Consider the following 26,196-nt stretch of genomic DNA (forward strand, 5'->3'; position numbering starts at 1 on the left):
TGGTTTGCACTTTCAATCTCTATGTGGGATTTAATAAGTATAAAAAAAACTAATTTTTGTCTTTAAACAGTAAGTAGTTTCTGAGGAAAAAGATGTCTGCATATGAGGACAGTTGGTTTATTTTTGATAGTCACAAGTGTGATGAAGTATAAAACAGTTTATTTCAATGCTTGAAAACAACTGAAAACAATGCAACATTTTGTAACTGTATGGGATTATGATGATTTCATTCAGAAAATGTGACATATTTAGCCATACAGGCTAATTTTCATCTGCATTCCCTGGCAGTGTGATGACATATGTGTAAGAAAAAGGCATTAAAATAACCTGAAAAGGCACAAAAGCACACAGCAAGGCATATACGTGGGGTTCATTTCAGTACCTGAACATGGCTGTGCAAAACTGCAAATAATGCAACATTTCTAAAAGTCTTGTGATTTGATTATTTTATAGCTTTATATGAATTTCCCTTGCTCCACACTCCGAGCTAGGGATGTCCTTCTGTCTGTAAGAACAGTCTGTCACACCTTAATTAATGGCCTTTATAAAATGCTGCTATATTATAATAAAGTCCCAGTGTCCTCAAATGAGGACTTCCTAATTAACAGCATCTTAGCTTGTTACTATGGCTATAATTTGTGTGCAGTATTAAACTACAGATGTTATTAAACACAAAGTTTGAACCATCAGGTTTTGCACCTTGTCCACTGTTGTGTCGTCATCAGCTGTAAACTTAAGCAGAGTGACGTAAGAGGTGCAGCAAACCAAAAATGTGAGGACGCAAACCCACAATCTTGCTCGCCCTCATCCACCCTCAGTGGTTTCCCCACTCGCAGCTCCTCAGCTCAGCCCTCTGCTGCTCCACACGCTACATCAGCTGATCCGTCACGTGGTCTGGTGTCGTGGGTCACCCTCTTGCAAAATGGAGTTGTCTGAGTCTGTGCAGAGAGGGCTGCAGTCTCTCGCCGACCCGTCCGCCTTCGACCACAGCAGCTTCCAGGTGCTGCTGGACGTGTCCTACCGGAGCCTGCTCTCCTCTCACGGCGACCCGGGAGTCCTCGGTGAGCTGCCGCCTCTCTCTCCCTGCCTCCGCCGCCGCTGCTGCTTTTGTCTCGGCAGTTGCTTCCGGTTTCTCTCCGTGTGGATGTGTGGAGGAGCTGCGTCGATGTTTGCGGATTTGTACGATTCCCCACGGCGCGCTGCGAGTTTCTCCAAACCGGATTGTTTGTATAAAGATCTTTAATGAGGCGCAGTGGTGCTGGAGCAGATCAGATGTTAACCCTTTCTGCTGCCTGCTTTACATTCAGCAGCAGTCACACAGTCACCACTCGGGATGCCTTTTGTCATTTAAACCGGCATCAGGTCTGCTCAGCATATTTTGTGAGACTATTTCAGTCAAGATCAGTCAAAACTGATCATGCAGACACATCCGAGTGTTCGCTTTACGCGCGCGTTGCAGATCTGCAGCTCTGTGTGCCGCACATATTTGGGTTTATGCAATAAATATAAGATACGCAAAATAACAGCACACATCTCATGCAATAGTTGCACTCCGACTTTTTCATGCTTGCTCCTTTTCACGTGTTGTCCAACTCCGAGTCCTTATAATGGCAGAATTATATACAAAGTGAAATGTCCACCACACAAACAAACAAAGGACCCCTGGCTGATGCAGCTGAGGGGCCCCATTCACATGCAAATCATCATTGATTCCCATTCCGCACGTCAGTCTGGAGAGCACAAGTATGGATCGCGGATCATTTCTACCAATCTGCTGGCTCCATACAGGAGAAAATACTGAGCTACCTGCAGAGCCGCGTCCTCACACCGTGTGTTTGTGCCTACAGATCAGCCCGAGCTGAAGCACATCGACCAGATCCTGCTGAAACAGAATCACGCTGCAGCCACCACCTTCGTGCTGGAGGCTGTCAAACAAAACGCAGACAAGTCGACTATAAGGTAGGCGGCACGAGCCAGATGAGGGTTTCCTGTGACATGTAGGGTATGCTGCTGTCACCCCCCTGCACGGGCTAAAAATAGCCTCAATAGTTGACAGTATACGGGTATAAAATGTGCTCATGTCAGTGTGACAGGAAGCATGTTGCTCTAGATCATAGTGTGTGCATGTGTCTGACCATGTGAGGAACTAATGGGACCTGCTGGTTGCATCTTCATGAACTTAAAGATTGCAGAAATAAATTTAATTTATGAAATATGTGAACTATATTTCCTGTAAAACTACACAAAGCTATAACACAGTAAAATATTGTACATTTAAAATACAGCACAGCAATGTGATTTAGCCGTGTTGTTGTGCTCTGAATGTGTGGCCTATGTCCAGATGTGTAACTATTTTTTTTTCTTTTTTCTTGTTTTTTCAAGCAAAACAAACAACAGCAATAATGATGATTAAAAAAAACATACAACCAATAAAAGACACCACAGAAAGCTACACCAAGACAGGACAAAGGGAACGAGGATAGAGGGAACACAACCAAGGCAGAGCATTATATACATAGCCTACATGAAAGTATATACATGCATGATAGATATTACATGGTACATTTCATAAATATCAAATTATGTGCACTAGTTAACACCTGACATTATAAGAGAGGGTGCAGCTCATCAGTACCTCAGGTTACAGTATACGGGCCCCGAATTTTCATGTAGATTCTTGCATAGTCCTTCATAGGAGGAGATTTTAGCGGTCCTTCACCGATATATCTGTCGCAGCACTATCCTGCACCGTAAGATCTCCTTAGTGTTAAGCCCATTTCTTTCTCAGCACCCAATAGACAAATCATTTGTGTCTGTACAAGTGCAGAGGACATCACTGCATTGATGAAGGCAATAATCTGAGCCCATAGAAGGTCTATCATGGGGCATGAGTACAACATATGTAAGAGGGTGTCACAGCTCAGTTTCTAAGTTCTAACTGTGCCATTTTACTTGGCGTCAAAGAAATCCTATTGATGATTTTATATTCATCAAGCATGTCTGGTTTTCTCTTGATACTTTAAACCACAATCCAATAATTCCTCCCCATTAGTTGTTCCACTAGTTATCTCCTCCCAGATGTCCCTCTCATGGCATCTCTTTAGGCCATCTAAACTATGTGGCTGAGAGCTTCTCAAGAGGTTATAAAAACATGATGGTCTGGGATGTCCTGCTAATGTACCAGCCAAGTTGTTGTAGTTTTTTTTTTTATGATTAGCATTATTAAGCAACTTTTCAATCTGTCTGCAAGTGTATTAGAGCTAAAACTGTAAATGGCTGCAAATCAATTTAAATAAAGTAATGGATGTGAGTTATTTGACGTGTTGGTCTGAGTGCAGTGGTAGCTTATCATTAAAATACAGTTTCTCATAATTGTACATCTACATTGTCTTAACATATTGATTTTTTTGTCATTGGCTTAGGGTGTTTATAGTTAGAGAAGAGAGGGTGTTTTTCTGATCATCGTCAGAGTTGTATTCAGGATATAGAGCGGGGGTGTCAAACTCATTTTAGTTCATGTGTCACATACAGTCGCATTTGATCGCAGGTGACCAGTAAAACCATTGCATAATATCCTAAAAATAACAAATGCCTTCAGTTTTTTTTAACCTTTCTTTTGTTTCAAGATTTTAAAAATGCTCTTCCATTCACAAAACAGATGCCAAACAGCCTGTGATGTCGTCAGAAGAATAAATGCAATTTCACAATATTTCTCAGTTCTTCCACATTCAGTCAGTCGACACCTCGCTGTCATTACATGTGCATTTTTATATACATTTCCACTCCTGTGTTGTAATCCTGACATCACAGCAAACTGAAGCGAAAGAAAAGAATTCTGGTCGGGGTGGAGAAGCCTCTGAAGCAGCTATTAACTGTTTAACTTGCTCCTGAAATCTGGCACCTCTCAGCCTTCACATGTGCATCACTGTTAAGTGTGCAAAGCCATCCAGTGGGCCGGATTGGACCCTTTGGCGGCCGGTTCTGGCCCCCGGGCTGTGTGTTTGACACCCCTGATATAGAAGATAAACATGTGCAACAGATGTGCATGTGTGTGATCATCCAACAAACAGACACCAATATACAGCTGAAGAATCATTTAGACCTCAATGGAAGTATTTTTATTTATTTATTTTGTATTTATTTTTTTTTGTACTTCTCAGAAACCCTTGAGTTTTCAGGCTGTCTTAAATTTCCCCACATCCTAAAATGGCTTTTTAACTGTGATTACAACCCCTCTTCAGTTGGACAAGCAACATTCATACATTCATGGGATAAAGTATCTCTGATGTATTTGTTCCTGTGTTGTCTCTTTGTTTGGAAAGATGAAAAATGTCTGGGTTACAATTAAAACTCCACTTTAACCCTTTCCAAAAATATGAATGAAATTGAGTTTTTTGAAAATCTAAAGGTTGTTTCCTTCTTGCAGCTCGTGCCTTGAAGAACTCACATTCAGCGCAGAGAGAATAGAAATATTCTGTAGCACACACCAGGTGACAAACATTTATTATAACATTTATTATTTGTTGCATGTAGTCGTGTGACTGTGGCTGACCTGCCCATTGATCCATGTTTTGTTTTACAGAAACATAAAAAAGAACTGGAGCATCTGTTAGCAAGGTAAGCATGAGGAGGTTTGTGGAGGTGATGGTGTTATTTTTGAGTTTGATGCAAACTGATGAAGATGTAAGTGGAGCATTGGATATTTTTAAACCTGCATGATTGTATTTGAACGATTTTGCTCACTGGTTGTTCACTGATGATCACAAACTCAACGTTTATCCATTTTTTATTTGACTCCACGTCACTGGTGTTGATTTATGGTATCACGTGGAAAAAACGCACGGATCAACACATGGGAACACAAACTGTTTAGACGCAGTTTTAAAGCATTAAAGCAGATAAACAGAAATCGAGGGAAGAGCCAGCCAGTTGTTGCTTCAGCCCACGCGGAGCAGAGAGGGTCGAGAAGGACACGGAGTGTGATTAATTGCAATGTAAACGCTGCTTTATGACGCGCCATAAACAAACTCTCTTTGTGAAAGAGCCACATTGTCTCCTAACTGATTTAGAACTGTTGCAAACAAGCGGCCGATTCATATAAAACACGGAAAGTCTTTTAATCCCACACTCAGAAAAATGTGTGATACACAGAGCAGTGGGACATGTGATTTAATAACCTTAAATGGTTATTTAGTAAATGCTGGAAAGCTTTAGAGAACCGGCCAAAAATGCTCACGAGACAACTCTGCTCTTTCTTTATAGCCTTGCTCCAGGTTTTCTGTTTAATCTCTACTTGATGCAGTAAAGCATTTTCTGTCCCTCTCCACAGCATAGGAAGGTGTCCACCACAGATCACTGACGCGTCATGGCGCCTACAATACCACGTGAAGGTAAATACAGCAAGTTTTGGAGCACTTTTGTTGCAATTTCTTGCTTCAAACTAAAATGTTGTGTCCTTTACAGAACGGGCAGGTCGATAAGGTCAACGAGCCTTTCTACTTGATTTCACTGAACACTGAGGTAAGACTCCAACACATGTTTATGCCTCCACTTTCACGGATTTTCATGGATGTGTTTGGTGAGTTTCTGTGCGTAAAACGACGATTTGTTCCTTTTGTTAGAACGAAGGATCCCCGGAGGATATCAACTTTACCTGCACAGTGGAGCAGCTACAGGTCAGAGGAAGGATCTTTTTTTGTCTTTATATGCTGCTATTTTATCTTCTCTTCGTGTGTCATTTTTATTCCAGAGCTGGACCGTTTTGCAGTTGTATCTTTGCAACTTTTACGCACCACATTCAGCCTCCTTATGAATAAATGATTGCTGCAGGGTTCTCCTCTTCAGACAGGGCAACCTCCAAAGAAAATAGACGTGTTAAATTGCATCTTATCTATGCGTTTGACATGATACATTTTTTGTCTGCACATGAAATTGGTTTTCAGAGCTGCAGCCAAACATTAAATATGAAATAAATCCAGACCCGATAGATTGTGTTAATGATGGGCATTGTGCGTCATCGCTGAAGCCTGAATGAGATTATAAAGGTCCACTGTGACCTCGGCTGCTTTCTGTGTGATGGCTGACCTGTATTTAAATCATGTGGACTGTGATCAGATTCACGATGCAAAATATTTGGTTGATTCAATTCGGGTGTTAGGCTAATGTGGCAAGGCTGAATCCAAAATTCTGAACGCACACTTAATTTGTTTAACTCGTATTTATAATGAGTATAATAACCTGAATATTATTTATTTGTATTTTATTTTTTCGCCGGACATGTTCCTTGTTGAAAGTGATCAATGATTTTGTTTGCAGGATTTGGTGGGGAAGCTCAAAGACGCCGCCAAGAGTGTGGAGAAAGCCAGTCAGATGTGATGCCGGTGTCCAGTTTCCTCACCACAAAGCACTGAACTTCATCAGTTTTCCAGCGGCATTGCTCACCTCTTTATAGCCTTCTTTTGTACCTGCAGATCGACATGACGTGTGTGCATGTGAGAAAATGACCATTCCAAGTTGTGTGTTTTAATTAAAAGTGAGAAAAAAATCAAATCCACCTTGTGCTTTGAATGATTTCACGGTTTGATGTACTGACAAGGATCAAAGTGTCTTTGGGAATTCACATCTGGGCTTGGAAATATTTTTGATAAATACAGTGGATGTCATTGTGTCAGAGAGTTTGAATATGGAGCCAATGAACTTCTAGGTTTGTGTTTTGTCAACACTTACGAGCCTGAGTAGGATTTTTGCCATAGTTTCATGACAGCAGTGTATTTAGTTTCCTGCAGCATTTGTTGCAACAAGAGGCTCAGCTCAGCTTTTTCTGGAGGACTGGGAGAAGCAGAATCCTGCATCCAAGTTCAAAGCTCCTCAGCTGAAGCACCACAGCGGCTCAGATTCCATAAACATCCGAGATGCCTTCATTTGCAGCGGCGCTGGCTGAAGGATAAAGGCTCCAATTCATCAAGTGGAAGTTGCGGCGCATTTTTCTCTTTCTTTTTTTTTTTTTTCTTGCAGATGTCAGGACAGCCTGTGACAAAGGTTTGACACCAGAGCCATTTGTCACATGGACGTGTTTCAACCAAGTGCGTGGGTCTTTGAAAGCAGCGAAGCACAGAGATGAATAAGGTAGCTGCCTGGTGCTCCTAACAGTTTGCGTGGAGAAGATTGAGGCATTTTTGACGGTCGAAACGACACGATCGCGTGTGAGTGCGTGTGCTGCAGTTATTTTTAACATCAGAGAGACGAGGGCACACCATCAGTAGCCTACTTTCTAAACGCCTCTAATCATAGTGACGTTTGAGCGAAAGCAGGATACGCAAAGTGCATGGATTGCGCCTTTTGGAGGTGAAAAGTGCATCAAACTGTGTGAATGTGTAGGCTGTTATGGGTTATTTAAAATCATGCGTCATACATTAGACAGAGAATACACCGACAGTAATTTTTATGCGCCCTTAAGCAGCTGCCTGGTGTCCTTTCAGCTCCGGTGAAGCCCAAACTGTTTGGTAGTTTATGCGATTTGGTGATGAAAATGCGTTTAAAATGTACATGTGTGTGTTTCCTGTGTTATTTTATATCATGCGTAGTAGATTGGCAGAAACTGCATACACCGACAGTAATTCCTAGGCACCCTTAAGCAACGGCACCACGTGACCAAAGCGGGGCGGTCGAACTACAAGCCATTTTGGGGACGGTGTCAGTTTCCACGGAGCACACACACACTGCTGCATTTTACTGGGGGTGAAGCGGATATTTTGGAGGCAAAGTTATCGGTGCCGAAGTAGGAGCCTTCCCGAGCCGAAGCCGGAGGACTGGGCTGCGTTGGAGCCGCGGATCGGATACGCTCGCAGCGCGCAAGCGGCGAGGAAAAGAGGAGTTTTATTCGCACATCTGAAATGCGCTCCGGTCCGCCGTGCGCTCTCCGCCACTGACAGCGTCTGCAGCCTGCTTCAAGATGGCGGCTCGGCTCCTATTCATTTTCTGCTGATCGCCTCCCAACTTTCATTGTCTATTCGCCTCAAGACCCACCGATCCCCAGCCGAGCCTCCAGGTATGTCTTATTCGATATCGTCTCTAACTAACGCGGGCACAAGGAGAGGTTTGGGCTCGGTGCTTTTGTGTTTTTCCACGTAGCGATCCAGCGGTGGATGTGGAGCTTTCAACGGTGGCTGCAGCGATCACCGACGTGGAGCTCCGTGTGTGTCTGCGCACCACTTTTTAAGCAAAACATGTTCCCCTCTCGGGCACGGACGCAAATTATGATCCACGCACACGCACTGTTGCATTATCTACTCTCCAGTGATGCGTCCGTATAAGTTGATCGGGGTTGGGGTTTGTGTTGCGTCGTTGGGATTTATGTAAAGAGGGAGATCTCGGGCGAAGCAGGCTGGGTTGGCTGAGATGTTAACAGCAGCAAGTGCTCCAAACGGTCCCTCTGTCTTCATACTTCCATACAGCGTCTTTATTTTATAGAGTTGGGATGTTTAGGGTGTTGGGAACAGGGTGCTGTGCTGCTTTTGGGTGTATGTGACTAAATGTTGGTTTTATTAACTTAACTTGGATGGCTCCCATAAACGTGACAATGAGGCAAACCATTTCGATTGTGCATAAATGTTTCATGACGGCTGCTCGGTAAACACTGGATCATTGTTAAACACGCACTGTGGCTGTTTATGTCTCGGTGTGTGGTTATCTTTAATCAGATGGATGGTTGGGTTTTGGAGAAATTTAAAAAAAATGTGGGCGACACGTCGGCCAGGATACAAAAGGCTGCTTGTGTGTCACAAGCTGCCAAAGCATCTTGTAGTTTCACTTTATTTCACACATGCTGTATCCAGCAGAGATGTGTGTTTGCTGACATGTGAGCTCGTTATGGATTTCCATATTTTCACCTTCATACGGCGAAATGCTGGCGCGCTGTGGGGCTGTGGATGTGGTGCCACAGCACAGGCAGACAGGAGCCAGGGCTTCTGCCTCTTGGGGGATAAAAAATTATCATTTTACTCATGAATGCTGTTGGGCACCCTGTGTGTGCTTAACGGGTTAAAATTAATGTATTTTCCCCCACTCGGGTGTGCAGGCTGACAGCCTCACAGGTCTGTGCACACTGGATGGTTGACAGTGTGCGATGAGCACAATTTAACACAACAAACCAATTCCTGTTTGCACTGACTTCAATGCGTCACAGTCCTGTGGTCAATCAGGAATCTCCCTTTGTTTATTTCAAGATTTTCATAATTGACTGACAGCGGTTAATATGAGGTCTTGGTTTTTTTTCCCCATTGCCGATTTTAATTGGGTTATTTCTAGCTGCTGTTGATTTACGCATATAAGGGGGAACCTTTACAAGAGGAACTGCTCCCGTTTTGGAAATAAATGAAGTTTGGGCGAGGGGAAAATCTCCCTCATTTGTTGTCGCTTTATTGGGAGAATTAAAGATTCAGCAGCGGGTTTGATTTAATTGATGATGTGTTACCAACGCCGACTCCATAATTAAACCTATGTGTCCATATGAAGAGAGCAGCCTGTGTGGTGTATGGTTGCATCATCTGTGCAGGCTATACAGTCAGTCTTCATGGTCATCTTTTAACAGGCTTGATTTGATGTGTACTGTGGCGTTTGTTGGTTGGTGCTGCAGCCATTACGCAGGATTCGTTCCCACTGTGAAGAAACTTCTGTGGATTTGTCTGATGAAGTGAGCTGCCACAGGACGCATGGACAGCAGTTGTCCAAACACAAGTCAATCGATTAATGATGCAACAGGCTCCCTGCATATATGTGGACATTATCCATCATTAACTGTGTGTGTGTGGGGTTGCTGTCCAAACTTGCCCACAGTGGTGTGATCAAAGAGGGTCGGTTGGAGCATTGTGCCGGCTGTGGCACCGTAAAGTAACCATGAGCTGGGCAGAGGGTCACCTCCTCATGTCCAGTCTGCAGACTTTTAATGACTGCTGCTTTTATTTCTTTAAATGACAGCAAAGGGCGCCCTGGTCTTTTATTACAGCCCAGTTTTTATTAATACCGATTGAGTTTGTTGTCCAATCTTCCAACTCACATCCGCCTCAGAAATACTGCTCAGCTGGAAATACGGTGATACTTTGGCATTTTAGGACCGAATTCACCGTTTTGTGTTTTGTCACAACCGCGTCTGTGGAGTTAAAAGCTCGTTGGCGCAAAGTCCAAGCGATGTTGGTGTCTAATAAAGACTCCGTGTGTTAGTTTAGTTGAGAATGGCGCAGAATAAATAAGTATGATCCGGTGTGCGCTTCAACTTCAGCAGTCGCTGCTGTCTGGCCATGTTGGTGCTGCACGGTGCTGGTTATCGCGCACACGCCATGAAAAACACGGCGCAAAGCGAACCAGAATAAAGCCGAGATTATTCCCCGAGTTGGACACACGGACTCCCTCCCCCCGTGGTCCGGTAAGATTTGGGAAGCTGGTGTAAAACGTGTCGGTTAGTGGTTTTATTTGCCCCCCCCCCTTTTCGAAGGAAACCCCGCAGCCCGTTGAACCGATACGGGTTTTTTTCCTCCACAAAATGGCAGCCGTGTTGTCGGCAGCCTGGCAGTCCAGCCGCTGTCTGTGTGCGCGGAGGGACGGAGGAGCCTCCGGTCCCTCCTTACTCCCGCTCTGCACACCGGCAGCTCGTCGTGCTGTTGTTTTGGTGAGACGTCCTGCCTTGTTCTGGAGACTGGCGGACAGCCATGTGGGCTTAAAAGCAAAAGGAGTTGCCATAGAAACGCTCAGGTTTCCCCATAGCCTGTGTGGCACACCTGACGCAGTGAATGGGTGTCTCCTATCACCCCCTCTCACCCCGGGGCGCCACAGACCCCGTGCCTAATATTATTTTCCACCAAAAAATTCTCAATTTCGACAAAACTGTCATGTTTTTAAAGTGGAGCGGCCACAAAACATCCAATTTTACTGAGAGGTGTGAGACACAGATGGCAAATATATCATGAAGGGTAGCCTAGATTCATGTGTAACGCGTAATTTGTTCGATTTGTTTTATAGTTATTAGCCTATAATATATATTCCTGTCTCATATTACACTTTGAGTCCATTTTGGCACAGTTAAGCGCCGCATTACGCGTTACATTATCCACACCGATTTTGCAGAATGCGTCCAAATCAGGACGCATGCAACCTTGAATATTCTGTCTCTTTTATGGAGCTGAGATACCTCTTAATTAAAGCGGGTGTGTGGGTCAACCAGCTCTGCCCTGTTCCTCTGATGCTGCCATGTGTTAACCCACGCTGATTTAAGATGAAGCGGAGGAGAGAGGAGCGCGCAGCTCCATCGATCTCTCCGTGCAAGTGATTGATTTATGATTACTCACTGCGCCTTGGTCAGGTGACTCCGTGGCGCTGCCGCCTATCAATCTGCCACCGAGCTCCTTCCCCTTTGCTTATTATTGGATTAGCATAAAAGATGATGTTGCTTTAACACAGTCAAACAAACAGCAGGTTTTTTCCCTTCTCCTCCAAATGGTCCCTCTCTCCGCTGTTGTAAAAGAAACCTGCAGCCCATCTGATGCCTGCTCGCCGGCCATGCATGCATTGTTTTGACTTGCTCCTTTTTTTTCCTCCTTCCACGCAGGATTGTTGTTCCCCTTCTCTCAACATGCATCGGACCACAAGGATAAAGATTACCGAGCTCAACCCTCACCTCATGTGCGTCCTGTGTGGAGGATATTTCATAGACGCAACGACCATCATCGAATGTCTTCACTCATGTGAGCAAACAAACATTTTCTCTGGTGTTAACAGGAACCTCTCCCTCATGTTTCCCTGCACACACACTTTGATTTTAACTGTTTACTGTCAAAGCTGCAAATGAGATTTCTCTTTGACAACAAGTCCTTAAACCAGCTTTAACCTCACCCACTCAGATTCAGGATATCCTCTCAGATCACATCTAAATGACAGTTTTTCTTTTTTTTTTGGTTTGCAGTTTGCAAGATGTGCATTGTGCGCTACTTGGAAACCAGCAAATACTGTCCCATCTGTGATGTACAAGTGCATAAAACCAAGCCTCTGCTCAACATAAGGTGAGAACTGTGCTTATTAAATTTTCTGCATCTTTTCCCCCAGTTTCTGTTTATTGTTTTTGAATATAGATTTTATTTATTGAGGCAAAGGAGTCTCTCCTTAAGAAGCCGTATCCAGTGGAGTGAACTGTTGCACATTCATATACTTTTTACACTCATTCTAACATTGTTTTCATGTATTGTGGTTGCATTTTAACGCACCCTGGGTTTTAACAGATCTGGGGAAAACTGCATTCTCCTACTCTGCACCTTGGACATGGAGCAATCTCCAAAAGATCCAAAATTAGAAACATATATATCCACTGATGAATTTAAGGGCATCACAAAGAATGTGGTGACAGAGACATGTGCTTGTTTGTCTTGAGGCCACTATGTTTGAATAGTTTTTGTTTTATATGTTGCATTTGTTGCCAGGTCTCTCTTGTAAAAAAGATTTTCAATCTCAATGGGACTTCCTGCTTAAATAAAGCTTAAATAAATAAAGAAAAATGTTAGGCAGCTACAACAGTAGTTTAAACATCCTTTGTTTCCTCTTCATGCCCTTTGTGGTTTTCCCTTTTGTTTCCCTGTTAAACAGTAGGATCAGCCAGTGATTGGTTACAAATATCAGACACAAGAAACATAAATGTGCGAATCTTCTTATAGGCTTGGTTGAACTGGAACACTTTTCTTTTTGGTAGTGTGAGCTGCAACTGTTAAATATTCCTCTGTCTCAGTGACTTGACTGAAGTTTCTCTTCCTCTCTGTAGGTCTGACAAAACTCTACAGGACATTGTGTACAAGCTGGTCCCCGGCCTCTTCAAAAGTAAGAGCTGTAGACAGTGTGGCTGTATTTGGCGTGTGTTTACTTTCATTCTGATTCTGCATCTGCACACATTCTCCAGCCCTCCTTTGATCAGTCCTTTCATTTGTAGTCAGCCATGCCAGGTCACCACACAACTCCTGCAACTCAGAAGTAAAGAAATAAAAATGGATACAGTTTCTGTTTTATATTATGTTACACACATTCATTTAACTTTATCAAAACAGTTTGGATTTTCAGTGTTTTTCACTACGTTTGTAATCTGTTACAAGAGCGATGCTGTGGTTGCAGAGCCGAGATCATATCTGCTGCCATATCTTTGTCATTACATCTCGCTGTTTTTGTTACTTTGTAAAGTGCTGCTTTTGTTGTGTGTCAGTCTGCCTCATGCTGATTGAACCTCTCAAAAAATAGGTCAGGCAAAACTCCACTCCTTTAAATGGCTAGTCACCATTACAACACTCCCACGGGGGAGAGTAATATGATGAAATGGATGTGTGAGGTGTGTCAGGAATTGAAGCATTAATTTTGTGACTTGTTACATCTCTACCACTGCTCTAATGTGATTTCTGTTACTGTGTAATTTAACAACTAGATTTAATTTTCTGTCAAAACTGAGAAGGTGAACATGCTTGTAACTGCTCGTCTTTCTGAACGTCCTCAGATGAAATGAAGAGGAGGAGAGACTTTTACGCGGAGCACCCCGTAGATGGTGAGTTAGAAAGCATGCTGTTTGTGTTGGGGAAGTTTTGGATGAAATAAAATGCTTAATTTTCTCTCTGTAGGTGTTTCACCGCAGATCAGTGGTCCTTATTATATTTTTGTTTCGTTGTTTATTTTTCTAATTTTCCATCTGTGTGTATGTGTGTGTGTCTGTGTACAGCGTCTAACGGATCAAACGAGGACCGTGGAGAGGTGGCAGACGAGGACAAGAGAATAATCACAGATGATGAGATCATCAGCCTCTCTATTGAGTTCTTTGATCACAGCAGGTAGGCTTTGTTTTTTGGTTTTGTTCCCATATTTACTGATGCTACATTTTTTTAATGTATGAGTGGTCGTTCTTGAGAGAGAAGCAAAGGTTATATTTATTACAGTTATAGTGGCGGTTAAATTATGTAATTATAATATCATAATATGCCTAAGAAAACATTTAAGGATGTGTGTTGTCACATGTGTGACCCGAGCTTGTTTAGATTTGAAAGACATATTGTCTCAGAGGGACACTGAATTATAATTGATCAGATCCAGCTTGTGTTCATGGACCCATCAAGACCCTCTGCTGTCCTGCATCAGGAAGCATTCAGTCCTTACATCCTGCACGTTTAGTTTTCCTACTGTCCAGCACAGTAGATATACAGCTCAGTCATATCCTGCTAAATTACGTCATATACACACATTTCCCTCAGGTTAAAAAATTGGCTTTTTTCCAATAATGGTTTCAGGATATCACTTTGTCACCATGTAGGCTCCTTTTTAAGGAAGTGACTGATAGATATTAACAGATTGTCCCTCACCCCTCACCCCTCACCGTGTCAGCCTTAATCACATTATTTCAAGATATTTTTCTGTATTTTCTTGTAATTATTTTATATTTTGCAATGTGTCAACCTTTTTAAAAAAATAAAATAAAAAAAAATTCAAAGCTGCTGGCATGAGTCATAAGCCACAAATACTGTGAGTGTTAAATATAGTTTCAAGAAAAGAAAAAAAAAAAAAAACTTCAGTAGGCTGTATGTGGGAGGAAAAAAGAGTAAAGCAATAAAGTGTACTCTTCGTACTCTTAATTCCAGTGGTAAATCATGTCCACTATATATATCTCATGTAAAATATCTTCATGTTTTTGCTATTTTAGCCTGTTACTGCAGGTAGATATGATGTTGGCATATGAAAAGTTAAAATATACAAAAATATAAATATTAGAAATTTAAAGTTGTTGGTTTGATTCAGAAACCCTTCAAGTCTAAAGTTGTTATATATTATTGTGGGTCTAATAACTGTCTCACAACATACAACAACAAAGGCCCTGGAATTGTAACAATGGGTTAATGCAGTGGTGGAAACAGCATCTTATGAATGTTTGCTCAGTAGAATAAATGGCGATCGGGAGACAGAAGTATCTCCTTGGGACTAGTTATGGACTCATATCAAAATGGAAGATAAGCCCACATATTTATGATCCTGCTCTGTGATTATGTGACCCTGTAGAGTGATGTATGAGGACACATGTGTGACATGTTTTTGTTTGTTAGTTTGTTTCCTTCTAGACTCATTTGTTAATTTTCTCTATGTCCTGGAGTCCACCTCCATATGATGCTTGTATGCCTGGAAAATAATATACGTATGCCATGTACTGAGCCTTTTAATCCAATAAAACCTTGAATTATAAAAAGAAAAACATAAATATCACAGAGCTGTAAAGTGATGAACATTTTCTCTGTTTTCATTCTGTGCAGACTGGGAGGTTCAGTGGAGGACAAGCAGTCTAAAGATCAGAATACGGCAAGTTGATTTTGGCCACATTCTCCTCTCTGTCAGCATGATTATATTTCTTGTTAACAGAACAATATAAGAACGACACATGCTGCAGATTCCTTTTTAAAGCAGCCAATATTTTTTTTAATTTTCCCCTTTTGTGAAATCTGTCACATTTTAACTAAACATTTCCTTTTGAAAAATGGCCGCAGTGTTTCTGTAAAGCAAATTATTTTCCTGCTTTTAAGGTGGACCAGTGTGCAGTCATTTAGATGCTTAGTCACTCTATAAATCCACCTTCATACAAATATATTTTCCTGTGTGTAATTTTCAAATGCTTGCAATGTGCAGGTGGCAAACAAGAGGTACCTGCAGTGTCCAGCAGCCATGACAGTCATGCATCTGAGGAAGTTTCTGCGCAGCAAAATGGACATCCCAAACGCCTACCAGGTCTGTTTGTTCATTTATTTATTTATCTAACTTTCTCTCTAATAAAAACTGGACATTTAAGCTTGAATATGAGCTGCTGTCAATCCAAGGGAAATGTTATATTTAATTTTATTTCAAACTTTTATTTAAATGCAGATATAGTTACTGTTCGATTGAAATTAAAGTGTACTCATTTTTATTCTCTCTGTAGGTTGAAGTCATGTATGAAGACGAGCCTCTGAAAGATTACTACACGTTAATGGATATAGCATACATCTACACTTGGAGAAGGGTAAGAGGTCTTAGACTTGATTTCAGTTGATTTGTTTAAGTTGTCTAACAGTCATAAATCAACTGTTTATATTTTTGCCTTTTTACATATGATATTGTACTGATCATTTGAAGACATCTACACTGTCAGATATATTTAGCTGCTGGGGCATACATTAAAAAACACCTTGTGATTTATTGTAAAAAAAAAAGGAAAAAAAAGAGGTGTTTATTACAGCAAAATATTCATTTTGAAATGAGTGTATCAAGATTTTATCATGCTAGATAATCAATTAAAGGTCATGCATTTTGATTTAAGTTGTATCAAATATAGCAACACTGCACAGAAAAAAAATCTTATCATAGCCTATAAGGGTTCCTGCACCTTTGTTATAACTGGTGCACTAATGAGACACTAATGAGGTCGATTTTAAAAATATATTTTTCTTTTTTTTTTAATACTTTTAAATCATAAAATACAGACTGAATGAATGCTGTTGGATGGGGTATGGTATATGGACTACTGTATATTTCCAGCTTTTTAATTTTTGTTGTAGACCCACATGGTGGTTATTCCCAGAGAAATGGAAAAAAATAACCTGAAAATATATTTAGCCTAATAATTGTTACTAAGACGAGAGCGGTGCTTCATCTGTCCTTCTGAATATATTTCCAAACATCACACATTTTGATTTGATTTGCATCAAATATAGCAACACTGCACTGAAAAAAAGTCTTGTTATAGCCTATAGGGGCTCCTGCACCTTTGTTATAATCAGTGCAGACACTAATGAGGTCGATATAAAAATATGTTTTTCAATATTTTTAAATCATAAAATACAGACTGCATGAATTGTACTGTTGGATGGGGAATGGTATATAGGCTACTGTAAATTTACAGCTTTTTAATTTGGCTTGTAGACCCACATGGTGCTTATTCCCAGAGGAATGGGAAAAAATGCCCTGAAAATATATTTAATAATTGTTAATAAGACAAGAGAGAAGTGCTTCAAATGTCCTTCAGAATATATTTTCGAATATCACTTATTTTGATGAGAGTTGGATCAAGTATAGCAACACTGCACAGAAAAAAATATCTTGTTAGCCTTTGTTATAACTGGTGCAGACACTTGTGAGGTCAGTTTGAAAATATGTTTTTATTTTTTCAATATTTTTAAATAATAAAAATACAGATTGAATGAATGCTGCTGTATGGGGAATGGTCTGGCTAAGACCATGTTATTTAGCCTATTGTACAATCCCAGCTTTTTAATTTGGGTTATAAACTCACATGGTGCTTATTCCCAGAGGAATGGGAGAAAATGCCCTGAAAATATATTTAATAATTGTTAATAAGACAAGAGAGAAGTGCTTCATCTGTCCTTCAAAACATATTATGATTATATAGCAAAACTGCACAGAAAAAAATGTCTTGTTGTAGCCTTTAGGGGTTTTTGCGCCTTTTTTATAATTGGTGCAGACACTAATGAGGTCAGTTTAAAATATGTTTTTATTTTTTCAATAATTTTAAATGATAAAATACAGACCGCATGAATGCTTTTGTGAGGGATGGCTGGCTTAGACAATGTTATCTAGCCTGCTGTACATTTCCTGCTTTTTAATTTGGGTTATAGACCCACATTGTGGTTATTCCCAGAGGAATGGGAAAATATACGTGAAAATATATATTTGATAATTGTTGCTAAGACAAGAGAGAAGTGCTTCATCTGTCCTTCAGAATATATTCTGTTAATGTAAGTGTTTGCTATTTTAATTTGGATAATTACCAGGTTTTTATTTGGCAATAGTTTAAAAAATAAAGTAATGCACCTGAATATCAGTCTGTTTGGATAAATGTATTTGGAGTTGATTTTGTTGTATTAAAAATATGATGTCAAGAATACGTTTGAATTTAAGGTTATATTTATGATGCATTTGGTTTTGGTTCACTTGTTATAATGTTCACTTGTGTTTCTTTAACCCCTGTGTGGCAGAACGGCCCTCTGCCGCTGAAGTACAGAGTCCGGCCCAACTGTAAGAAGATGAAGGTGAGCCACGCGCAGCAGGAAGGCCAGAACAGCGCGAGCAGATCCGGTCCGGAGAGCGACTCCGCCAGCGACAAAGCCGGAAGTCCCGCCGGGGCTCCGTCCACGTCCTCGTCGCTGCCAAGTCCCGGCACGCCTGCGCAGTCCCCGCACCCGCAGCTCCCGCACGGCCCCAATAACTGGACCCCGGCCGCCCCCGCCCCCGCCGCCCCCGCCGCCCCTTCGACCCCCAGCCGGTCCTTCACGCAGTTCGGCAGCGGCGGCAGCGGCGGCAGCAAACCCCGGAAGGTCTCCCTGAACGGCTCGGCGACCTCCTCCGGATGACGCGGGGCTCCTCACGGACCAGCCAACGCCAGACACCCGCTCAGCTAATACTGTTTTCATGCCAACGTAGTTCCATTGTGTAGACAATGTTCTCTCTATTTCTCTCTCTCCATTTGTTGTTCTGAATATTATGGCATCATATGTAAGTTTAAACGTAGCGGAATCAGAGACATTTCAAAATAAAAGGACAGAGGAAGTCGGGTGGCGTGGGAATTAATATGAACGCAGATTTTGATGTTGATAAAAAAAAAGAAAGTTGGAAAGAAGGACGAGCATTTATCCTATTTTAAAGCTACATCTTTATTTTACAGAATTGACTGAAGATAGACTTTTATATTTTCTTTTTTTTCCAGATTAAACGTGTTTATCATGATTATTTCATGTGTGTTGGGATATTTTGAAACTGTCGGTTTAAACATGCATGCTCATGATGACACTTTTCTTTTATGGAAGAGAATTCTGCGTGTTTGGCCCCACGCGTCTCATTTTGACGGGTTTTTGGAAGTGTTTTCAGGCGCTGTTGGCTTCACGGGAAACCTGGAGGGAAGAATTCAACTTTAAATTGCCTTTTACTGGAAAAGTTTCTTGTAGCTGCAGTGGAATCGGATTGCTTATATCCTCCACGTCTTTAACACGTTATAAGCAGTTTTAGAGGATCCACGTGTAAATAGAAACAAAATGCATATTTAATCAGCGATGATGTTATTCTCTTATTCCCCCCTTTGTCCTGAGGGAATGACTTGGGCTCCTTGTTCGGCTCCATTTCATGCTCAACGACAGATGTTTTGATGTCTCCCGTGTTTTCCGTATTTGTATCGCTCGATTGTATGGACAACTTATTGTATTGTTACTGTTGCACAGTATAAAACATCTAAATAAAACATTTTACACTTATAGAGGAAGTCAGCTCTTTGTTTAATGGAGGCCCATCAGTCAGGCTGGTGTTTTGCATGAACAAATAAAGTAGTAATTGAAACGTGCAGACGGTGCAGAGCGCCAGATGTCAGCAGGGATGGAGATAACTCGGTTAGGGAGGCCAGCTCTGCAGCTCTGAGGTCTGGGCCGTGATCCAATCATGTTTCTGAATACACTCAATGAAGATGGAAGTCTTTTTGATTTCTGAGTTTGTATTGATGATTTATAACATGAGTAATTGCGTTTTACTGCACTGAGATGCAGCGGTTTTAAAGGAAAATTAACCAAGGACGCTGCGTAATTTGTCAACGAGGCAACAGTTTACTATTTTATATTTCATAAAACAATTTCAGTGTGGGTTTTATTCTCAAATAACGCTCTTTGTCGCATTTTAGGCATTTTATAATTATAAATGCGACTAAAATGACGATTTTTTTTAAATAATAAAATTTCTTTTCATTTTTAAAATTCTTTGGATCAAAATCTTTTATTTCGAAACTGAATTAATCATTAAAAAAATAAAAAAATCAACATACACAGCTGCGATGTTTAAACCACGAAAAAGACGCGTTCATAAAATCAAGCCTAACAAAAAAGCTTAAATATAAATAAATAAATAAATGTAACCTAGATAAGTCAGGCAGGCGGGCAGCAGGATTTAAGAGTGAATCAATTAAACTTCGGTGACAGAAGGAACATTATCAAACTATCAGCTGACGTGTTTTTCCATAACCAATGTTTCACAGTGCAGCTTCATACCTCATAACATTATAAAGTCATAAAGTCATAAATCGAAATTAGGCCCATTGCTTAGTCGGATTTTAATACACCTTATAACCTTATGTGGGGTTTAACTGAGTGATAATGGGGTTTCTTAAATTTAATATAATAATTATCCGTCGGTAAAAAATAAAAAACGCTCAAACGGAACCGACAACACGTCGCAGTTAGCCCATTTACTGTCTTTTTCTTTTAAATAATAACAAAATCTGAGAATAATCCGATTACAAAGGCGAGTTCAAGATGTTGGTGGGTTCAATGTTTCTTTTAAATTACTCATAAAAACAGGAAATTGTTGTTACTGTCACAGAAACTTTAAAAAAGGATAGAAAAAAGGAAAAAGTAGGCCCTGTAGGCGCAATAATAAATATTTAATCGGCACACTGCCATCTGAATCAGCTCATCTAAAATATATTTCATTCGGTCATTCAGTTGTACCAAAATTATTGGACTTTAATTTAATCATTCATTTATTACTGTTTAATTGGCATTCACACATTGTATCATATCATCACATCGTCTTCATGAAGGCGACTGAGAGAGTTTTTAAAATGTCTTCCCTCTGTTTATTCACATTTATTGTTAAACTTAACAAGACGCCCAAACAAATTACACATTTCTGTAACACTGATTATGTCACCTATCCGTCTGAGGAGGAAAGAAAGTTTAAACACATTTCAAGGAGGCGTGACATTAAGATAACTGACAGGACCTCTGGGAGAGCACATATTATCACTGATTTAGGCTGGTGTAAGCATATTCAATGCACAATTTATTTCATACTTTGATGTAATTTCCCATGCATACATTTCTTTTCCTGCTTGTCATTATGAATTAAGACTCCATGTACATTTCTGTCCATTCACAGCTCATGCAATACAAAGCTGTCTTTCCTCCCTCATTGAACCCATGTAACTGAGGTGTAAAAAAAAAAAAAAAATCGAAATTCATTGAATACATATAAACAAAAATACGTGAGTTGGAAAAAACCTGAACACATTTAATTGAGGTTAAAAATGCTACTTTTAAATGGTTTGGCTTAGATGGTGTGTTAGTTTACACTTGGTGCTTTTGGAAAACACACCCAGCAAAATCCAGCCAGCTAAGTGTAAATGGTTAAAGACAACCTACTTTCATTTAGAATAAAAGGATAAGAAATGAACTTCTCAGAAAAGTCTTTCACAATAAAAGGTATTTTAATATCTTCATTTAAAATATAATCTCTCCCAGTGTGCAAATGGGCCCTTGTTTTTATGGTTATAAAATATTTATGGTTGATTATTGCTCTGAACATATGAGGAGGTTGGTAAGCATTAACCTAAAACATACACAGCAATGGTTCTCCATTGAAAGGTTGATCATTTTCTTTATTAGCAAAGCCTTTGAACACATCACAAAATAAAAACTTAAATCCAAAAACAGACACAAGAAATAAACACACTTTACTGATTTGGGAGCAGCAGTACATCATGATCAAGTTTCCATCAAAGGTTTGTAAAACATATGAGCTATGACAATTTTATGACCTTATGATGAAAACTAGCTCAAGTCATTTTCCTTGCCTAATGCACTGCAGGGTCATCTTCCTGTTTGATTCTCACCCCCACCCACCTACGTGATGTCACAGTCATGAAGGCGTGGCTGAGAAAATCAAACCTGCATAGCTATAACTTCTTTGTTTGCTATATATATTTTAAGTCTATCTATCTATCTATCTATCTATCTATCTATCTATCTATCTATCACAGTAAAAAATTTAAAATGAAAAATTATATATATAATCTATTTTTTTTTGCTGTGACAGCACAAATAGGTAAAATCTGCATAGTTATAACTTTATACTTTATATATATTGTATAGTTATCTTGTCTCATTTGACCTTATGTCCCAGTCACCCTTAATTCACCCTATATCTATCTATTTATTTATCTATTTATTTATCTATCTGTCACAGTAAAAAAAAATTAAAATAAAAAATTATATATATATTTACATATATATAATTTTACATTTATATAAATAATATTTATTTAGTTTTTTTTTTTAATGTTAATAATAATGATGAGGATTATTTTGGCCATAACCAACCACTCCTTTTAAACCGGGTTACAAACTGCAGAGGAGGAGAGAGGAAGTTATTCAGGCGGGTCATCTGAGGACACACTCCTGCAGCAGGCAAAAGCTGAAAAAGAGAAGAAGAAAAATCTCATCTCATGAACTGAAATGAACAATGCACCTCACAGTCTGAATCCTGCACACACTGTAGTCAGCGTTTTGACACCATCAGCCGCCTCGGTCTCACGGTCCTGCTTTCCTGTGACTCGTGGTGAACAACGGTGTGGCCGCAGTGTGCGACACATCCGCAGTTGTGGTGTGGCGGCAGCAGAGAGGAGGAAGCAGCACAGAGCTCTCACACTGAGCACATGCAGAGGGGCGAGCGGACTCGGGGAGTGTCAGGGTGATTCATCTTTTCAATAGACGATCTTTGGCAGGAGCGACATTCTGCTTCCTGCCTGTTGCCTAGCAACACTTAACAACACTATCAAACCCTAACCTGGAGACCGCCGGGAGAAAGGCTGCATTGAATCCTGTGATAAATTCAGTGTGTTTTCAGCCTGGGAACCTGCATTAAGATTTGGAGATACATATTAAGGAAGGTTTTCCATCAGGGTGACAATGAGTCAACGTCAGATCATCCAAGGTGAGATCCATGAGCTGGTTTTATCCACAAAAAGAACTATTAAAAGCCAAACTGACTGTTTGTGTCTGTGTGCAGTGTTTGAGCAGTATCAGAAATCCAGGATGCAGTTTGTGCAGACGGTTGCAGATCTGGCAGCCAGACCTCAGAACATAGACATCCTTCAAAGTGCTGGTAAGAAACAGGATTGTAACCACTGAGACTGTGTTAGCTTTAGCTGCCAGTGTTTACTCCTCCATTCTCCTGTCAGGTGTGATGTCCCTGCTGCGGCCCCTCATGCTGGACGTGGTCCCCAGCATCCAGCAGACAGCAGCTCTGGCTCTGGGCCGCCTGGCTGACCACAGTGATGACCTGGCTGAGGCTGTGGTGAAGGAAGACATCCTGCCCCAGCTGGTCCACTCTCTGTCCTGGCAGAATGTCAGTATCTCATCCTCTGGTCATACATGTGCTAGTTTACAAAAGAATAGTGTCAGTGCCACAGATGCAGCCAGATATGTCAGAGACAGCCAACACACCAACATGTAGTTCATCTCCTCACAGATACACCTTCCATTTACTCCTTCACTTAATATGTTTTTCTTTTAAATTTACAACTATGATTTTGTATTAATACTTTGTTATTGATTGTTCCTGAAGTGTCATGCCAGTGAAGCTTTTTAAATTGAATTGAGAGAGACCCTGCAGGACCTCAGGGTCAGCCCCTCTGAATGTTAGAGTGTGTTTTGGGCTAACTTGGCAGCTCGCCTGGGGGCTACTTCAGGACCTAAGGGCCCCTCACCATGAGAGCAACCAGGCCTTTGTCTCTCTCTGTCTCTGTCAGCCCTCTCAGAGAAGACAATGTTTAGTTCTTGTTATTAATGGGGCATTGCAGGCTCATATAATAAGCTTAAAATCTGACATTTTATGCAGAATTAAATGACACTTCAGTGAAAAATCTGAGTTAAAACATTTAGAAAGAATCTGTTTGAAATGGCTCTGTATCTTTTAGAGGTGGGTTGACAACACACTTTTTTTAACAGCTCAAAAAACACACTTAGCCTTATTTTATCTGTTTGATACCTCAGTGCTTTACTAATTTTATCAGAACTGTTCACAACCATGATTTTAAGAGCTGGATTTTCCTGCAGTAAATTATCCAAAATACAAGCTATGTGAGTTATGACACACGTTTCTCTATCTGTGAAAGAAGTTTGTGGGGAAATGATTGCATAGTATTTCCTTTTTTATGTGTGAAAACAATCATTTATGGTGATTTATATATTTTCTCACCTTCCTCAAATGTGAAAGCCAGTGTTAGGACTTTAATATGTTTCTGTTATCTGGAAAAGAAAACAAAAAAAAAAACTCTCCAAAGAAAAAAAGTGGTTGTTTTTTGCAATTATTCTTAGTTTTACTCACAACATTTAGTACTATGGGACCCCAAACAGTGAGGAATTACAGCCAGTGTCAGTACAGGAAAAGCTCTACTTAACAAATTTAAACTATTCATCAGTTTAAAACAAAAAAGACAAAAAAAAATAAAAAGAACAGGGGAGAGAAATCAAATCTCATTCCAGGTTTTACATGGGAATTTGTCATCATATCATCACAGTATCTTAGTCCTAATTAAAGTCTGATGTCAGATTAATCCTCAGTTTGGGCGATGTAAATAAATGTGTGTTTGTATTTGTATGCAGAGGTTCTATAAGAAGGCCGCAGCGTTTGTGTTGCGTGCAGTTGCCAAACACTCCCCTGAGCTGGCTCAGGCTGTGGTGGCCTGTGGGGGAGTTGATGCCCTGGTTCTCTGCTTTGATGAGTTTGACCCTGGGGTGAAGGAGGCTGCTGCCTGGGCTCTCGGCTACATCGCACGACACAACGCATGTAAGGAAACCCTTTGGTTTAAAGACACATTTTTGTAAGATTTCCTAGTATCATTCTCCTTTATGTGCCTATATTCATGTTCCCCACCTCTCTCCATCACTGTGCAGCGTTGTCTCAGGCAGTTGTGGACGCGGGTGCTGTCCCTCTGCTGGTGTTGTGTCTTCAGGAGCCCGAGTTGGCCACCAAACGCATTGCAGCTTCCACCCTCAGTGACATCTCCAAGCACACACCAGAGCTGGCCCAGACGGTGGTGGACAGTGGTGCCATCGCACACCTGGCACAGATGATCCTCAACCCAGACGCCAAACTGAAGGTAGGCCAGCTGAGAGAACAGCTGTTGGTTTAACACAGCTAATGATGTATGATGGCATGATTTAAAAAACTTTAAATACCAATGCCCATGGGTGAATTTATGAAATTACAGTAAATTATAATTTTTCTAAATCTTATTTTTAAAATGTATTTCTGTAAAATATTTTTGATTTTTTTTAAATATATATATATTTTCATATATTTAAAAAGATATTTTCTACATCCTAAATCTTTCTTTATAACAGTGTTTGCCAAATAAGCCAACAAAAAATAGCCAATACCTGAGACATGCATGCTAAATTGCTAATTATTTGTGTAACCTAAGTGCCCACTATTTTTTTGATTATGAAAGCTTAAGGCTGTTTTTTAAATAGAAATTATTTTCTTGACGATGTCATTTTCCTGTTAAATTAAATTACTGTTAGTTTATTACATAATATGAATGAATGATTATAGCAGGACCCTTCAGAGCAGATTTGCAATATTTCTGTTTTAAAAATAGAGATACTGTCTTAATTTATGTATATCTTTTCTTTATGATTTCTATCAGGCTTTATCCGTTATTTTTCTTTTTCCATCTATTTGTCCTGTTTTCTCTTCATTCACCTTTTTAACAAACTTTTTACCATGATGGAATTTCATGTTGTGATTTGTTGGTAATTAAAGTGATTTAGTACATTTTCTTTTCAATATAATTTTATTGAAAATACAGAGTTGAAAATGTTTGTCATGAATAAGAAACATTTATAATATTCTTTTAGTATTCTGGGTCACATTAAGTACAAACTATCACTGAAGTTACTCAAAATATTTGAGTAAACAGCAGTAAAAACTGCCATGATGGTGGGATTGAAAAGCAAAATTACACTGACATGTTGTAGGTCCTGCAAGCAACACAGTCATACAGGACTCAGGTTTTTATCAGTCGTAGAAAAGCCTGAAACAGTGATTAAATCTGAGCAAAAAGTGGCACCTATACTAAAAATATTTAAAATATAAAGAAAACTTTTGGCAACCAGGGTCAAGGTTTATATGATAACATTAGCTGCAGGTTGATTTTACACAGATAGTAAATTGAATTAAAATTTAATATCCAAGTATAGCAAGCATAATTACTAGATATTTATTACAAACAGCAACAGGGATGCTTGATTTCGAAATATACAACATGAAGCTGTAATTGAATTTCCAAAACTGTGAATGACCTCTAAAAATAATTGACACATGTTTTTGGCT

General features: G+C 40.2%; 3 protein-coding genes across 3 annotated transcripts in view; all 3 read left to right on the forward strand.

Annotated features, from left to right (window-relative positions):
* The first annotated feature begins 849 nt into the window (after positions 1-849).
* On the forward strand, positions 850-6,549 carry commd3 (COMM domain containing 3). The gene is made up of 8 exons (XM_050056669.1): positions 850-1,061; positions 1,848-1,959; positions 4,427-4,490; positions 4,583-4,617; positions 5,330-5,390; positions 5,464-5,520; positions 5,622-5,675; positions 6,316-6,549. Exons 1-8 carry the CDS (start codon positions 923-925, stop codon positions 6,373-6,375), a joined length of 582 nt encoding a protein of 193 aa, XP_049912626.1. The 5' UTR covers positions 850-922; the 3' UTR covers positions 6,376-6,549.
* A 1,129-nt stretch (positions 6,550-7,678) lies between these two features.
* Positions 7,679-19,289, forward strand: bmi1a (bmi1 polycomb ring finger oncogene 1a). The gene is made up of 10 exons (XM_050056668.1): positions 7,679-8,047; positions 11,600-11,735; positions 11,954-12,050; positions 12,800-12,855; positions 13,517-13,564; positions 13,736-13,844; positions 15,309-15,354; positions 15,679-15,777; positions 15,968-16,048; positions 18,021-19,289. Exons 2-10 carry the CDS (start codon positions 11,624-11,626, stop codon positions 18,393-18,395), a joined length of 1,023 nt encoding a protein of 340 aa, XP_049912625.1. The 5' UTR covers positions 7,679-8,047; positions 11,600-11,623; the 3' UTR covers positions 18,396-19,289.
* A 3,333-nt stretch (positions 19,290-22,622) lies between these two features.
* spag6 (sperm associated antigen 6) overlaps positions 22,623-26,196 on the forward strand; it is a 6,058-nt gene continuing 2,484 nt past the window's right edge. The window contains exons 1-5 of the mRNA XM_050057386.1: positions 22,623-22,791; positions 22,867-22,962; positions 23,039-23,205; positions 24,465-24,648; positions 24,756-24,961. Of these exons, the coding sequence (XP_049913343.1) occupies positions 22,767-22,791; positions 22,867-22,962; positions 23,039-23,205; positions 24,465-24,648; positions 24,756-24,961 (678 nt within the window). The 5' untranslated portion in view covers positions 22,623-22,766. The remainder of the gene's footprint in view (positions 22,792-22,866; positions 22,963-23,038; positions 23,206-24,464; positions 24,649-24,755; positions 24,962-26,196) is intronic.

The sequence above is a fragment of the Epinephelus moara genome, chromosome 11 (assembly GCF_006386435.1).
Source record: "Epinephelus moara isolate mb chromosome 11, YSFRI_EMoa_1.0, whole genome shotgun sequence".
NCBI lineage: Eukaryota > Metazoa > Chordata > Actinopteri > Perciformes > Serranidae > Epinephelus > Epinephelus moara.

Coding starts and splice junctions, on each gene's coding strand:
- commd3 (XM_050056669.1), top strand. CDS start 923: ATGGAGTTGTCTGAGTCTGTGCAGAGAGGGCTGCAGTCTCTCGCCGAC. Junction 1,960..4,426: donor GCAGACAAGTCGACTATAAG/GTAGGCGGCACG, acceptor TCCTTCTTGCAG/CTCGTGCCTTGAAGAACTCA. Junction 5,676..6,315: donor GCACAGTGGAGCAGCTACAG/GTCAGAGGAAGG, acceptor TTTTGTTTGCAG/GATTTGGTGGGGAAGCTCAA.
- bmi1a (XM_050056668.1), top strand. CDS start 11,624: ATGCATCGGACCACAAGGATAAAGATTACCGAGCTCAACCCTCACCTC. Junction 13,565..13,735: donor CGCGGAGCACCCCGTAGATG/GTGAGTTAGAAA, acceptor GTCTGTGTACAG/CGTCTAACGGATCAAACGAG. Junction 15,778..15,967: donor ACATCCCAAACGCCTACCAG/GTCTGTTTGTTC, acceptor TTCTCTCTGTAG/GTTGAAGTCATGTATGAAGA.